Source organism: Gekko japonicus, unplaced genomic scaffold (assembly GCF_001447785.1).
Source record: "Gekko japonicus isolate JY-2015 unplaced genomic scaffold, Gekko_japonicus_V1.1 scaffold94, whole genome shotgun sequence".
Classification (NCBI taxonomy): Eukaryota; Metazoa; Chordata; class Lepidosauria; order Squamata; family Gekkonidae; genus Gekko; species Gekko japonicus.
The window spans coordinates 1,113,363-1,128,478 of NW_015174274.1; the positions used below are offsets into that span (position 1 = coordinate 1,113,363).

General features: G+C 45.3%; 1 protein-coding gene across 1 annotated transcript in view; it reads right to left on the reverse strand.

Annotated features, from left to right (window-relative positions):
- The window catches only part of CUBN (cubilin), a 227,622-nt gene that overhangs the window by 164,887 nt on the left and 47,619 nt on the right, over nt 1-15,116 (reverse strand). The window contains exons 22-27 of the mRNA XM_015423746.1: nt 15,081-15,090; nt 14,673-14,803; nt 8,403-8,586; nt 7,088-7,248; nt 6,287-6,468; nt 4,535-4,691 (exon numbers count right to left, since the gene is read on the reverse strand). Of these exons, the coding sequence (XP_015279232.1) occupies nt 4,535-4,691; nt 6,287-6,468; nt 7,088-7,248; nt 8,403-8,586; nt 14,673-14,803; nt 15,081-15,090 (825 nt within the window). The remainder of the gene's footprint in view (nt 1-4,534; nt 4,692-6,286; nt 6,469-7,087; nt 7,249-8,402; nt 8,587-14,672; nt 14,804-15,080; nt 15,091-15,116) is intronic.

Here is a 15,116-nt window from a genome sequence, read left to right on the forward strand (position 1 = left end):
AGAAAGGTAGGTTAATAAACATTTAAAATAAATGAATACAGTTGGGGACACTCACAATACTTGCCAAGACAAAAAAAAAATTGCAACCCTCACACTGACCTTTATAATAGATTGGTGGGACAAGGGTAATTTTTGCACCGTCATGCAATATATCTAATTTATGAATTATTTCATGTACATGAAATGGTAGATTTAAACAAGACTTCAAAAAAGATTTTGGGAAAGTAGGCTCTACTAGGTTATATTTTGATGAAAAGAAACACAAGAAAAATACTTTTGGCTCTGTGGGCACTCCAAACATACAAGCTTGATTTAACATTATCAAAATAAATCATGCACAAGAGTTTCATTTTGCCTATTACTGGGAAGTGTAGATGCAGATACTGAAGGACTTTCCCTCAAAATGGTGGAGTGGGATATTTTTGAAAGTGGACAGAACTTATAGTTCACCAACAAATTTCTACTATACACAAAGCATGAGATGCCCCATTCCCTTCTTCCCTGTGGTAGAACAGAGCTGGTTCCACAGGTTTGGTATGGAGGCAGCCATTCATTAATGAGTCGTTGCACTTCTGTGTCTTAAATTTGTTGTGCATCTTTCTTAACAAGACATTTAAATAAATTATGCACCGTGTTTGCCTTTGTCTTAAATACCTAGCCCAGGGGTCCCCAACACGGTGCCCTTGGATGCCATGGTGGCTGCAGACATTTTCCCTAGTGCCCGCCAACTGTTTTTAGAAAGTGGGTGTGGCCAGATGGGGCTTTTGTCTGGCGGATCTTTTGACTGCTACGACAGCCCAAGAATCTTAACTGTTTTTTATTTATTTTATTTATTTAGGCATTTTTACCCCGCCCTCCCTGCGAGCGGGCTCAGGGCGGCTTACAGGGGCAAAAGCCCATGCATAAAATCCAATAAAACAATAAAATCTTAGTAGTAACAATAAGAACAATAAGAACAGTAATAAAGTGCTTTCAGACACAAGATGGTAGTGAGTGGTTATGGTGGTATCTTCAAGTCAGCCCCACTGGGGTACCACTGTCCAGTAGATTGTTCATGCCAGCCACACGTTATTAATGCCGCACAATATATGGCTGAGCTTCCCAGGGCGATCCCGGATCCTGCTGGTATTGCCACCGTTGGTGGTGGTGGCAGCGGCGGCCCCTATGTGAAAGCCTGGCGGAAGAGCTCCGTCTTACAGGCCCTGCGGAACTGCATAAGGTCCCGCAGGGCCCTGATCTCCTCCGGGAGCTCATTCCACCAGGTAGGGGCCGCCACTGAAAAGGATCTAGCCCTGGTCACAGCTAGTTTTACCTCCTGGGGACCTGGAACCACCAAACGGTTTTGGGTCCCCGACCGAAGTGCTCTTGGGGGTATATGCGGGGAAAGGCAGTCCCTCAAGTAGGTCGGACCCTGGCCATATAGGGCTTTAAAGGTAAGTACCAGCACTTTGAAGCGGATTCGGTATGCTATTGGCAGCCAGTGCAGCGCCTTCAGCCCAGGTTGGATGTGCTCCCACTTGGGGAGGCCCATCAGCAACCTGGCCGCCGCATTCTGCACTAGCTGCAGCTTCCGGATCAGCGACAAAGGCAGCCCCATGTAGAGAGCGTTACAGTAGTCTAACCTTGAGGTGACCGTCGCATGGATCACTGTAGCCAGGTCATCGCGGTCGAGGAATGGGGCCAACTGTCGAACCTGCCTCAGATGGTAAAAAGCAGCTCTGGCAGTGGCTTCTACCTGGGCCTCCATGGTTAAGGAGGGATCCAGGAGCACTCCCAAACTCCTAACCTCCGACGTTGGCACCAAAGGCACCATAGAGTTTTCCCTCCGACGAGCGGGGCCATGCCCCCAACGTGATTGACGTGGTTGTGTCACCTCTGGTAACGCAGCCACGCTGCGCTTCGGGGGATGGAGTTCCCCCCGGGGCCCAATTCCGTGGCGGTGGAAATCGGGCCTCCAAAGCAGGGGTTTACCCGCCACCCGCCCCCACTTGGCAGCCCTAGCATGATCTCACTTCCTGACATTTTGTGGTTGGCTCTGCCTTTTGCAAGAGCCATTTTGTGGCTGTACCCACCTCCCTGGGTCAGAATTCCAAAGATGCTCACAGGCTGAAAAAGGCTGGGGACCCCTGACCTGGTCGGACAGCTGGTAGGGCTGGACCTTAAGAGGGTTACACCTTCACCTTAAACTGAGTCACACTAGCAGCACTGCCCTCATTTTCTTCTTTTTGTTTTGTTTTGTTTAGAATGCTTAATAAAGACAGTGAGATGGAAGCAAAGGAGAGACACAGCAAAAGAAAAGATGGGCGCACAGCAGGCTATCAGAAGTGTGCCCCATGCTATGAATTAGGATTAAAGCTGTGTCTGAGATCTGGAAAAGTCTCGTAAATTTTGTGGTTTGGAATGAACATGCTAAAAGAATGTGTAGAGTTTCCAAGTCATGAATTTTAAAAGCCACATACAACGTTTATGGATAACAAATAAATCTGCATGGCTCTTGCTTCTTTAGAGTATTTTCAGAGCAATTTGTTGTACTCTAGAATTATGGTGGTAATATCTACCAAAATAGTCTCATTGGGTCCGTGCATTTTGCGACCCCTGAACTATGCCAATTTCCGACTGATGGAGGTTCTAGGAAATAGGAGGACCTCTAAAACAGGACATGACAGCATGATGTCACAATAGGGTTGCCAACTCCGAGCTGGGCAATTCCTAGAGATTTGAGGGCAGAGTCTGGGGAGGGGGAAGACCTAGGCTAGGGTGTCACCAATATGCAGATGACACCCAGCTATATCTGTTGTTGGGCGGCCAGTCCGACTCTACCCCTGAGGACCTGGATTAGGTGTTTCAGGACGTGGTGGGCTGGCTGAGACTGAGCCGATTGAAATTGAATCCGATGAAGACGGAAGTCCTGTGCCTAAGTCAGAGCGGGCCGAGGTTAAGGATCCCATTACCGACCTTCGATGGGGTGCTGCTGGTGCCAGCGCCGAGGGTCAGGAGTTTGGGAGTGCTCCTGGATGCCACCTTAATGGTGGAGGCCCAGGTAGCAGCCACTGCCAAGGCAGCCTTTTACCATCTATGGCTGATTAGGCAGCTGGTTCCCTTCCTCGAATACAATGACCTGGCAATGGTGATCCACGCAATGGTCACCTCGAGATTAGACTACTGCAATGCTCTCTACATGGGGCTGCCCTTATCCCAAATCCGGAAGCAGCAGCTGGTGCAAAATGCAGCACCCAGGCTGTTGATGGGTCTCTCTATACAAGAGCACATCACACCTGCGCTAAAGGCACTGCACTGGCTGCCAATAGCATACCGGATTCGCTTCAAGGTGCTGGTTTTGACCTTTAAAGCCCTATATGATCCGGGGCCTGCCTACCTGAGGGACCACCTTTCCCCATATGTGCCCCAGAGAGCACTGAGGTCAGGGTCGCAAAATCGCCTGACTCTCCCTGGTCCGAAGGACGCCAGACTTGCCATCACCAGAGCCAGGGCCTTCTCAGTGGCAGCTCCATACTGGTGGAATGAGCTCTCGGAGGGCCTGTAAAACGGAGCTCTTCCACCAGGCCTTCAATTAGGAGCTGCCACTGAGGAATGAGCTACTGAGAACTGAACCATCAAGGTTCATATGCTATGCTATCGGCATTAAGACAACTGGACACTGGCCTACCTATATCGGCCCACCTAAAGCAAACGCCATCTGCGCCAATCGCACTTTATGTATATTATGGTATAAAATTTTATTGTTATGCATTTACGCATTTGTATTTTATTGTATTTTAGTCTGTGTACACCGCCTTGAGCCTGCTTGCGTACACAGCGTAATAAATAAATATAATGCCGTAGAGTCTACCCTGAAAAGCAGCCTTTTTCTCCAGAGGAACTGATCTCTTTCATCTGGGGATCAGCTGTAATTTTGGGAGATCTCCGGCCACCACCTGGAGGTTGGCAACCCTATGTCAGAACAGAGTACTGAACTTGAATGGGAAAAACTGACTTCAGATCCCAGAGACTTTGGGCCCATCACTCTTTCACTCTCAGCTCCCTCACAAGTCATGTTGCCAGCCCAGCAGTGGCACCTGGCGGGAGGTTTAGAGGCTGTGGACAAGCAAATAGGCATCATGCCAACCCCAAAAAGTCACTTCTGGGGTGAACCCAGAAGCGACCTCATTGTGTTGGCAAAACCATAAAGTTTTGGGAATATCCTAGTGCTGTGCCGACTACTGAGTGGCAGCAGGGGACTGTTTCCCATCGGTGTGGGAGACAGGGTTGTTGTGATGATAAAATAGGATGAGCCCATGTTTGTCACCCTGAGCTCTGTGGCGAGAGGGAAGAATATTAAATTAGAATCTGCCTTCCATCCACATGTTACACTGCAGCTCAAGTCTGGTAAAAATCTGGTTCTCAGTACTTTTCCACATACAAAATTCTAATCTTAAATTCTGTGAAGGTATGGAAGGAACTTTTGCACATGAGCAGGAAATAGCGTTGTAAGAATACATGCACAGAAGTTCTATGGCACATTGCTGGTACTTACTTTGCTTATAACGAGCAAGGAATCCTCCGCCTCCTAAAGAAACATCTGTCCTTAGTTTTATATACAAACTGTCCCCAGTAGATCGGATTGTGGGCGGTATCTGATTACCACAAAATTTGCCCAGCATCTTAGCACTGGTACTGTTGCCATCGTAGACCTGCAGATACACACAAAGACACAAGCTGCTGGTAAAATATCACTGCTGACTGCTCAACTGACCACATGCTGATATGGAAAAAACAGACTATGTGAGCGAATTTGCTGTTGCATTTCTTGTATGCTGAAATGACCACCTGAAGAATACTGTGTTATGCAAGATACTATCAAATGTCTGCTGAAAGATATTTCTATTTCAATATTTGCTCCATTATGACACAATATTTTCAGCGTCAGTTGTTACAATATCCCCTAAAACTGTAATGACTGGAGAGGAAATCAGCATTACTTGAAGCAGCGATGTCTCTTCTAGGTGGAAACTCAGAATTGGCATTGACATGTAGAGTGAGTCTCTATTGTTGGTGGTTGCCATGGTCCCCCCCCCCACAAGGATAGTCCAGGATAGCCTGATCTTATCAGCTCTTGGAAGTTAAGCAGAGTTGGCCCTGGTTAGTATTTGGATGGGAGACCACTAAGGAAGTCCCAAGTTGCTATGCAGAGGCAGACAATGGCAAAACTCCTCTGAACATCTGTTGCCTTGAAACTCCTATGGGATCACCCTAAGTCGGCTGTGACTTGATGGCAAAAAAAAAGTTGGCCCCAGCTCTAGAGAAGAGGTTGGGATTGAGAAGAAAGGGTGATGGGTCAAAAGAAAGAAGATGAAAGAAATGCAGTAGAAGGATTTCTCCAAGCCCAAGAATACGGGCAGCCCTATCTGTAGCCTGAGCTTCGGGGGTGTGGTAAGACAGCAGCCCCAACACTGGCAGTGGGGGAAGCATACAGTCCCAGGGATTGGTGTGATCAAGGCTTTGGGTTGTTTTATAGCCTTGTTCCTACCAGGTGTTCAGTTGCCCATGAGCTGGGTTGCTTTCATAGAAAGGCTGAGGTAACACTAGAGACAGTGGCAGCACCTGGGTTTTGGCCACTGTGTGACAGGGAGTGTTGGACTGGATGGGCCACTGGCCTGATCCAACATGGCTACTATTTTGTTCTTATGTCTGGGGCAGAAATACTCTGTCTTCTGGTGCTTGGGGGGGCAACAATGGAAGGCTTCTAGTGTCCTTGCCCCACTGGTGGACCTCCTGATGGCTATTGTGTCAAACAGAGTGTTGAACTGGATGGGCATCTGGCCTGATCCAACATGGCCTTATGTTCTTATGTGCTTAGGAGTATGGGATGCCAAGCTTCCTGACATGGACAATGAAGGGGAAAGCTTTCTTTAACTGGGTGAGTTTAGGAGTGACTAGCAGCAATAGGCTGTCCTCTGAGACCAAGTCATGGAGTCTGTGCAAGATAAGGCTGGTGTCCATGCATCACTATGGGCAGCTGCAATCTCTGCTGCCATGGTGGCACTTTTCCAGCCAATGTGAAAGCAGGAATAGCTCCCTGAGTTATCTCTGTGTAGCAAGTTCAAACAGTACAATTCTCCACAGACATGTCAGCATCAACCCTACTTGTGTGTAGAAAAAAGTTTTTGAGAACTGTCCCTTAGTCAAAGATGATCCAACTGTTTTTGAGTGTACCTATAGAAACTCTCTCTTATGACAATATTGTGATCACCAGCCTTAGTGAGGTAGAATAAACCACTCTACATACATCAACGTAATCAAATTGACAGCTTGCATGAGACTCTAGATGGAATTGATCAAACTGGATTTCAAAGGGGCTTCCATGACTTGACTTCAGCAGCCAGTAGCATTCAGCATTGCGGTGATAGGGCAAAGGGTAGTTGGGAGACATGAAGATTCCAGAAGAAGTTGTAAGGGTTCCACCACAACCTAAAAGAAAAATGCAAAGAAATTCACCTGTACTGATCAGCATCTGTTTTCTCCCACAGTTAATGATTATTGAGACATCTTTTCAATGTGGGAACATTCCTTCATAACATATTTCATTTTCTGTTGGAAATGTTTAAAGTTCCTAATTATACTAATTCTCCCCAAGGAATGTGCAGTTGTTATATAATTTATACCCCTGAGATTATCAATTCCATTTTACAGATGTAGCCCCTTTGAGTTCCCTTCCACATGTGCTGCTACTGCATGGGACCAGTGGGAACACATAGGAGCAGCCTTCCCCATGCTTCTGTTGAGTGGCTCCAAGACTCCCCATCTTGGAGTCAGGCAGCGGCAGAATAAATGGGAGGGGGTCATGCCTCCTCCCTTGCCATGTTCCCATCATTTTGGGCAGCAAAATCAGCTAATTGGCCCCAGGTCCTCCAGTAAGCTTCATGGCAGAATATGGGTTTGAACCTGGTGTGCCAGATCTTAGTCCAACATTTTAACCACCAGACCACACTGACCCTCACACTGTGGCAGACAAGTTGGGAAAACCCTAATATCGTTTATTCCTACTTCCAATTTGAGAAATGGCATTCTACGTTTGGCATTATTTTACCTGTTGATGTTCCATCCCAGTAAGCTGAAAATCCAGTGCTGGTGATAAGTACATCACTTACAAACTTTATCCATAGTTTGTTACTATGGGAGATAGTCATTGGAGGCAAAGTATCTCCACAGTATTTCCCACGTAATGGTGAGGTCTCATAACCACCATCTCTATAATCAGAGAGAACATACGTCAGGGGTTATACTTAATTATACTTCACAGAAGCAGGCAAAATAATTGTCTGACCATTTCACTATGCACTCAGATCGTTATTCTGCCCATGCCCACCACTGAACATGCTCCTCTGAATCAGCACCAACTACCTGCATGAGTTCCAGAGGGGTAGCTATATTATTCCATTGGAGTAACATTAAACAGGAATTGTGCAGCACTTTTTTAAAGACTTGATGAATTTTCATGCTAGCATATGCTTTCATGGACCATTTTGTATGATGCATGTATCAGCAGTTCCATACCCATCTGCATGTCATCCTAAATTTGAATCTATGCTATATAAGCAAATGGGGTAAAAATGTTGAGATACATAAAATCCTATCTTCAATTAAGGGACTTGACCAGATGATACTTCAGGACAGTACTTTAGTGAAAGAGCATATATTTTGCATGCCCAAGTTCTTGGGTACAATTCCTGGCATCTCCAATTAAAAGGAACTCAGGTGGAAGTTCTGGAAAGGACACCTCTGAGTTCCTGAAAAGTCATTGCCAGCCAGAGGAGATGACGCGTAACTAAACTGTGGAGAAAATGATGTGGCATTCATTGATTTACTGTATTTCTATAATGCTTTTGGATGTTCAAACCAGAAACCTGACACATTAAAACATTAACACAAACTCTGTTAAATTCAAGTCAGGACAAAAAGCCAGCCTAAGTAATGCAGACTTACACTGCCACCAAAAATGGTTGAGAAAAGAGGTGTCCCTTACTTCCAACGGGCAGCCCATTCCCTAAGGATAAGACCACCATAGAAAATATTTTTGCCTGACAATCTCTCCCTTTAAGGAGGGGAAAGAAATCAAACCTTGTTGTGAGAATCTTAAGGTCCACCCAGGTTTATATGGGGAGGGGCAGGCCTGCAACTATGAGGGACCCAGACTGTCAAGGGTTTTAAAGGTCAAACCCAGCACCTTGACTTGGAACCAAGGCAAACGGATAACCAGGGCAGCTTCTGTAAACCTGCTGCCATATATATTCTTAATAAAAGGCAATTTCCTGTATGCTCATATAGTGTGCCTCTCTGCCTTACAGTTCTCTTTAAATCTTTCAAATATCACTATAAAGATAGCAAGAATAAAATGCACTTGCCTGATTTCTACATAGTCCCTTGTACAACCTGCACGCTCCAAGGAGAAATTGGTGAAGTGCAAAGCAATCTGTTTGTTGATCCCCACAGTGATCCTGTATATGCACGTCATTCTGTTTGGGTAGTGGTTAGGGTAATTTGGAGACGATACCACACCAGTAGCTTCTGTGTAGTCGTGTGAACATACTTGAAAGAGAATAGAGCAAAGCATCTAAATGACTTGCACTGAATTCTAAAAGTCACAGGAAATAAAGCCACACTGAAAACACCTTCACAGAACACAAAGAAATGGGAAACAGCTCTGCAATTAACAGCAAATTATTTTTGATTGGCCATTGGGTGAAAAGTAAGCTTGCTAAAGCTCCTGTGTAAAACCCAGGATCCATGTAAGATTTCTAATCTTGACATTACTTAGTATACAATTTTACTTTATAGTCTGGACTAAGGGTAGGATTTTGTGGAACCATCCTCTCCAAGAGGCAGGGCCTTCTTGACTGCTGCCCCAGTGCTCTTGAATGCCTTCCCTTGGGTGCCTCACCTAGATCTCTTTCTGTTAATATTGTGCAGACTAGATATGAAAACCATTTTTGTTTCATCTGGCAGAAAATACTGCAAACAATTATTATGTCTGGCTTTTGTTTTCTTTCCTGCTTAGAACATAAAAGCAGCCATGCTGGATAACACCAAACGTCCTCCTTCCTGTTTCACAGAGTGGTCAACTAAATGCCACTGAAGGCCTGCAAGGAGGGCCCAGAGGCAAAGCCTTTCATCATTGCCTCCAGTACTGAACCTTAGAGGCCCAACCAGGCCTTGGTGACTAATGAGCAGGGCTTTTTTTGTAGAAAAAGCCCAGCAGGAACTCATTCGCATAATAGGCCACACCCAACAGCAGGAATCCGTTAGCATATTAGGCCACACCTCTGACAGCACAACTCATTGGCATATTAGGCCACACCTCCATGTTACCAGAAGTGTGGTCATCCAGCCACACCCACCTTTTGCTTCTTATTCTGTTTACCTTGTTTGTTGTCAAAACCCAGGGCTTTTTTGTAGCAGGAACTCCTTTGCATGTTAGGCCACACACCCCTAATGTAGCCAATCCTAATGAGTTTCTGCTGTTGGGTGTGGCCTATTATGCTAATGAGTTCCTGCTGGGCGTGGCAAACTTGGGAGCCAGCTGGAACTCTGTTCCTATGCGTTCCTGCCCAAAAATAGCCCTGCTAATGAGCAATCCCAGGCATCACAATGGCAGAAGCAAGGTGACTCTGTGGCCCTCACATGCCACATAACTCCTGCTATTAAAGGGGAAACTTCCTAGTCCCAGCACTAAAAGGCCTTTAAGTGTAGACACAGTACAAGTTTTGACAATTTAACACTGCAAAATAGGTGCATAATGCTCTTTATACTACGCTTTGCAAACACTTAATCTCATAATTCTTTCCAGTAAAATGTGCAAAAAAGAGAAAACGTGGTTGAGGCTCCCACTGGAAGAAATCAATTAACTACTTATCAAAATGGCCTTTTTTGTTGTGATTCTCCCACAGTACTCAAAGAGGGACTGAGAAATCTAAAAAGCAATTGGACAGTTGTTTGGTATACCCACTTTTGTTAGAAGGGCACTATGTCCAGAAGAAATTAAATACAGATGACTAAATATTAAACATCCTGCTTGGCTAGTGTCTTTTCTTGCAAATCCATCCAACACCATTACAGTAACTGCTCTGTTTTGCATTTTTCCAGTTGGCTCTTGTTGGTATCAAGGCATCCAGCTACTGGATTAAATGCTATTTCTGTGAGTTATGAGCATTATAAATTACGAATTATGAGTGGTTTCCTTTGTCACAAGTTGGTTAATGTCCTGATGTTATTAATAAAAAATTGGTGAAACTGGTGCTCCAACTCATATTTTTAATGTATGACTTTCAGTTAGAAGAGCAAATTTGTACTGAATGGTCATGCACAACTTTGTTTGTGTGAAGACTGCAGGTTCTGATCCAAGTACAAGCTCTCTAAAGGAGTACAAGATGCTCTGAAGGAGAGGGCAAAAAGCAAACCTGGAAGCCCGTAGAGAGTGAAAAGAACATTAAAACACCATTTGGCTGTCTCTTTTCTCATGCACCCTTGTACAATTTGGAAAAAAACTAAAGTTGGGACATCCCCCCCCCCCAAAAAAAAGAGAGTTAGATTTATGCTTTGCCAAAATCCTTCTTTTGAAAAGCCAAATAAAGAGTCTTGCATCACATATGTTTTTTCCCCTTTTAATGTGATCCCTCACTGTCAAAAGAGAATTGCCATTTTCCTGAGAGTACACATGCTCCTTTTGTCCTGATATTTGCCACCTCCTCCAAACCTCCAACTCACCCTTGCATCCCTACCAAACAGAGTCTTTTTACAGGCAACAGGAGAAAATATCGGCACTTGAAGCCCTGCTGGTGCTGGCACATGATAACATAATGAACTGACTTAATTTTACTAACTCAGAAAAGAGAAAGACTGCAAACAAAGATCCTTTGTGAAGGAGTTCAAAAGGAAGCTTGTTCAGAAACAAGACGTTCAAATTGAATGTCCTCTCCAGCTTCAACGGCTTGAGATCCATGCCGTTGCCAAGCGGGACATTAATTGCCAGGCTTTGCCCACTCAAAATCCAGGGAGTAAGCAGAATCGTCTCTTCCCCTGCAGTTATGACTGCTCAGGGTTGCTTAAATTTGCAGCTTTTCTCAGGCCATCCCAACGAGCTACTTCTAACAGGGCATTCTCTGAACTATGGCTCCGGGGACAAATGTGGCTCATTACAGAACCAAATATGGCTGTGTAAGAAAGACATTTAAATCTTGATACTAAATGTATATTGGAGGTGTAGGCTGTATGCAAGAACCACCAGTACGTTAAATGAACGGCACAGGAAGATGTTTGTGAGATTACAGGGTCTCTTAAGGATACTTTACAGAAAAGAAACTGAAAGAGGTGAACAGTTGTCCGTTAAAACACATGACAATGATCAGAAATGTTAAGCCATATATTTTCAACTGTTTAAATGGCAAGACCAGCCTCAGTGAATTGGGGGCCTTGGGCAAAAGTCCAGGATGAGGTCCCAGAATCCCTTCTGCCCCCCACCAGCCCCTTCCTGAGTCACCAGAGACTCAAGAAAGGGGTGGCCCTCACCCCAGGCAAGACAAGCAGGTGCGTGTGGTGGCTGCCAGTACATCTGACTGCGGCCCAGATCCCAGTGAGAGAGGCAAACACAGTGACTGGTGAGCCAACGAGCTGCTATCCAAGTCCTGGAGGTAGGTAGGCGTCCCTGGACACATCTGGCTCTTTCTCTTCTTTCCCCTTCTGTCAGGGGAAGGGTGGGGCATGGGTGGTCAGGAGCCCTCCCCAGCCCAGGGTCTGGGACAACCATGGCTATGACTTACCCTGGCAAATGGGCTTGTATACACTGGCTCTTTGTTGAGCTCTCTCCCTTGCTCTGAATTTTGATGTAGTTTGGCTCTTTGATGATAAAAGGCTGCTGGCTCCTGTTATGAGATATCCATATTCCTTTACGTGAAGGGCAGTGGCCCAGTGATAGACCACATACTTTGCACGCAAATGGTCCCAGGTCCAGCCCCTGGGTATCTCCAATTAAAGCATCTCATAGAACACGTTGGGAAAGGCCTGAGATGCTGGACAGTCTGTGCCAATCAGAGTGGAGAACACTGAGCTAAACTGATGCAATGGTCTTGCTCAGCACAAAGCACCTTGCATCCCCCTTGTAACAGAATATTCTGTCAGGGGTCCACCAGCATGGTGCCCTGCCCACTGACACCTTTCCTGGTGCCCACCAAGTGTTTTGAGAAAGTGGGTGGGGCCAGTGGGGGCTTTTGCCTAGAAAAGTTTCTGATTGTCCACTGGAGATTTGATTGGCTTTGCAGATTTTTTAAAACGTTGCTTCGGCCGCAGCTGCTAACACAGCACAAAGATCTTCGTTATGTGATCGAAGGTGTACTGCAGCAGCCATTTCATCACCGGCTTAGGGTTGCCAGGTCCCTTTCACCAACCGGAGGGGAATGGGAGGGACGTTCCGGGAGTGGAAAGTGATGTCCCCCCCCATTCCCCCCAAAACAGTGACATTGTGCATGATGTGCCTGCGTCACCCAGAAGTGGCGTTGGCACATCTGTGACAATGGGGGCAACCCAAAAGCCAGAGCATCATCCCCAACGTTGCCAACATGCCAACATCACTTCCGAGTGACTCAGGCATGTCACGTGTGATGTCTCTGTTGGGGGAGGGGATTCCCTCCCACTCGCCAGCTGGCTGGCAGCAGGCAGGAGCCCATAAAATCAGGGGAATCCCCAACCCCACCAGACAAATGGCAACCCTAGGCTGGCTCCACTTCCTGCAGCGGCCATTTTGTGGCTGCACCTTTTGCACACTGTTTCAGAATTCCAAAGGTGCCTGCAGGCTCAAAATGGTTGGGGGCCCCTGCTCTAAGCAATCTATATGCACTCTGTGGGGATTAATGTTACTTTCTGGAACTCATACTCATAAACCATTAAATTGCCAAAAAGCTGAAATCATGAGAACCATGATGAATTAGTGGTTTCATGTTAGCTTTCTGAGTACTTGCAAAATAATCCTTGTCTTACTGTAAGCAGAACCCCAGGGGGACTGAAAGCATATTGTTAAATCTAAACTTATCTCAGTTTAGTCAGTGTCTGGATTGGAGACTGCTTAGGAGCTCCATGGAAGGAAGTACAACTATCGTAAGTTAACAAAGTTTTAAAACTCTGTTCCAGAGTCAGCAGGACAGTCATCACTTCTGACTTCATGAGCTAAGTTTATAAGAACAAGAAGGCTACACATTTTCACTTCAATATTTTTTTTAAGTTATGATCAGGAAAAAGGTAAACTAACAGAGATAAGCAATTCTCCCACTGACCTGATTAAATGTGTCATGGGAAAGGGAGTCACATGTTCATATCCGACACAGGATAAGGTCTTTTTTAATACAAAAAATGGTACATGCAGATGAGGAAAGCCCTTCACCTCCTTCCTTCACTGCACTCCGGTGTTTGAAGCGTTCCCCCCGCCCAGTTCAGCTTCAGTACCAGTAGGGAGGGGGAATGGAAGAAAAATGCTTCAAGCAACACAGTTTGGTGAGGTAAGGATGGGGAGAACCCAGGGCATAGCCATCCTCTCCCACATATTCCATTTTCTGTAAAGGAGGGGGGAAATCAGGCTCCACCTCAGGGTTTAATCCTGCATATAGTGGCCTGAATAGGGAGGCGCTGTGGCACAGCGGTAGAAAGCCTGCTTTGCATGCACACAAATCCTTTGAAATGGCTCATTTGTGTTCGGGTTTCTTTGCTTGAATTTCCTAAATCAGTCATAACTGTCATGGATTTGGTAAATATTGGCTCAGGTCCAACAGGGCAGATTTCAGGAACTTGATGCAGTGCTGTATGCTCCACTGAATTGTGGATGTGCTTAACGAAAGGAAGGAAGTCTTAACTCCTCCTGCACATCAAAGATTGTTTGAAAGGAGAATAAGCAATCAGGATTTTCACAGCAAGTTTTAGCCCTGATTTTGTTATCTGGAAATATGAGCCCTGCCATTGAACCCTCTCCTTCTAAATGCGGAATTATAAATTGCAGATTGCTGCATCGCAATTCTTGTCTTCTGTCCACCCCCATGATATTTTACCCTCTCTTTATGGGGGGGGGGGAGTGGATGTGTGAAAGGTTGCTGAGATATAAAGCCCCAACAATTTTTTAATGCACATACAAAGCTCTATATAAGCAGGGACTGCACTCATTGACTTCAATGGCAGAAAAGTTCCAAAGTGGTCCTAACATAGTAGCCCATGACTACAAGAGCTGCATGATTTTAATATTGTTTGTGATTTTCCAAATTGCACAAAAAAGCAGCTCCTTATATCTCAAATGAGTACTGCCCATAGGAAGCAGAGAACATATTGCATCCTTACAACTGAGAACCTGGATGCCTTAAGGCAAAACACACGGGTCAAAGTCAAATGGTGCAATGAGGAGCAGAATCACCCCCAAACCAATAACTGCTGCACCCCAACCATTTGGCCTGATTCAAAAACTAGACAACGACCTTGCTAGTCAGCTAGGTGAAGCCCAGATTCTTACAACTGTACAGCTTCTCGACAGGGAGGCTGAGTGGCAGTGGCCACCAGCAGCACACAAGGCTGGCAGCAAGAGATCTCTGCATTAGGTGGCACCCTTTGTTGAACCATGGCTGGGTATGGTGAATATAACGTTGTACCTCCAGAAGCATTCAGTGAAGCATAATTGGCTGCAAATCCCTCTGAGGCTGTGTCGCGATTTGTTACAAAATACAACATCAAAGTGCTGCCGCTACTGGTAACAGATGGTGGAATTGACCTCCCACAGTACCTGTACCAAACCAGTGACAAATAACAGATGTTTATTTATTAGATTAAATGCATATTATACACCAGTTGGGAAAAAAATCAATATTTATATGATGGTGGTGGTCCTGAATTACTGCATATCAGCTTCTTTCTACAGTCTCAAATTCTAGTCTTTTGAGAGAGAAAGAAGAGTTCTGTTTATCCTCCCCATGCATAACTTTACAATGTCTATTATATCTCCATTCAGTCATATTTAAAAGCGCTGAATTATTGAGTTTTTCCATGTAGAACAAATATACATCAACAGGACTGCTCATAAATATTATGCATCAAGG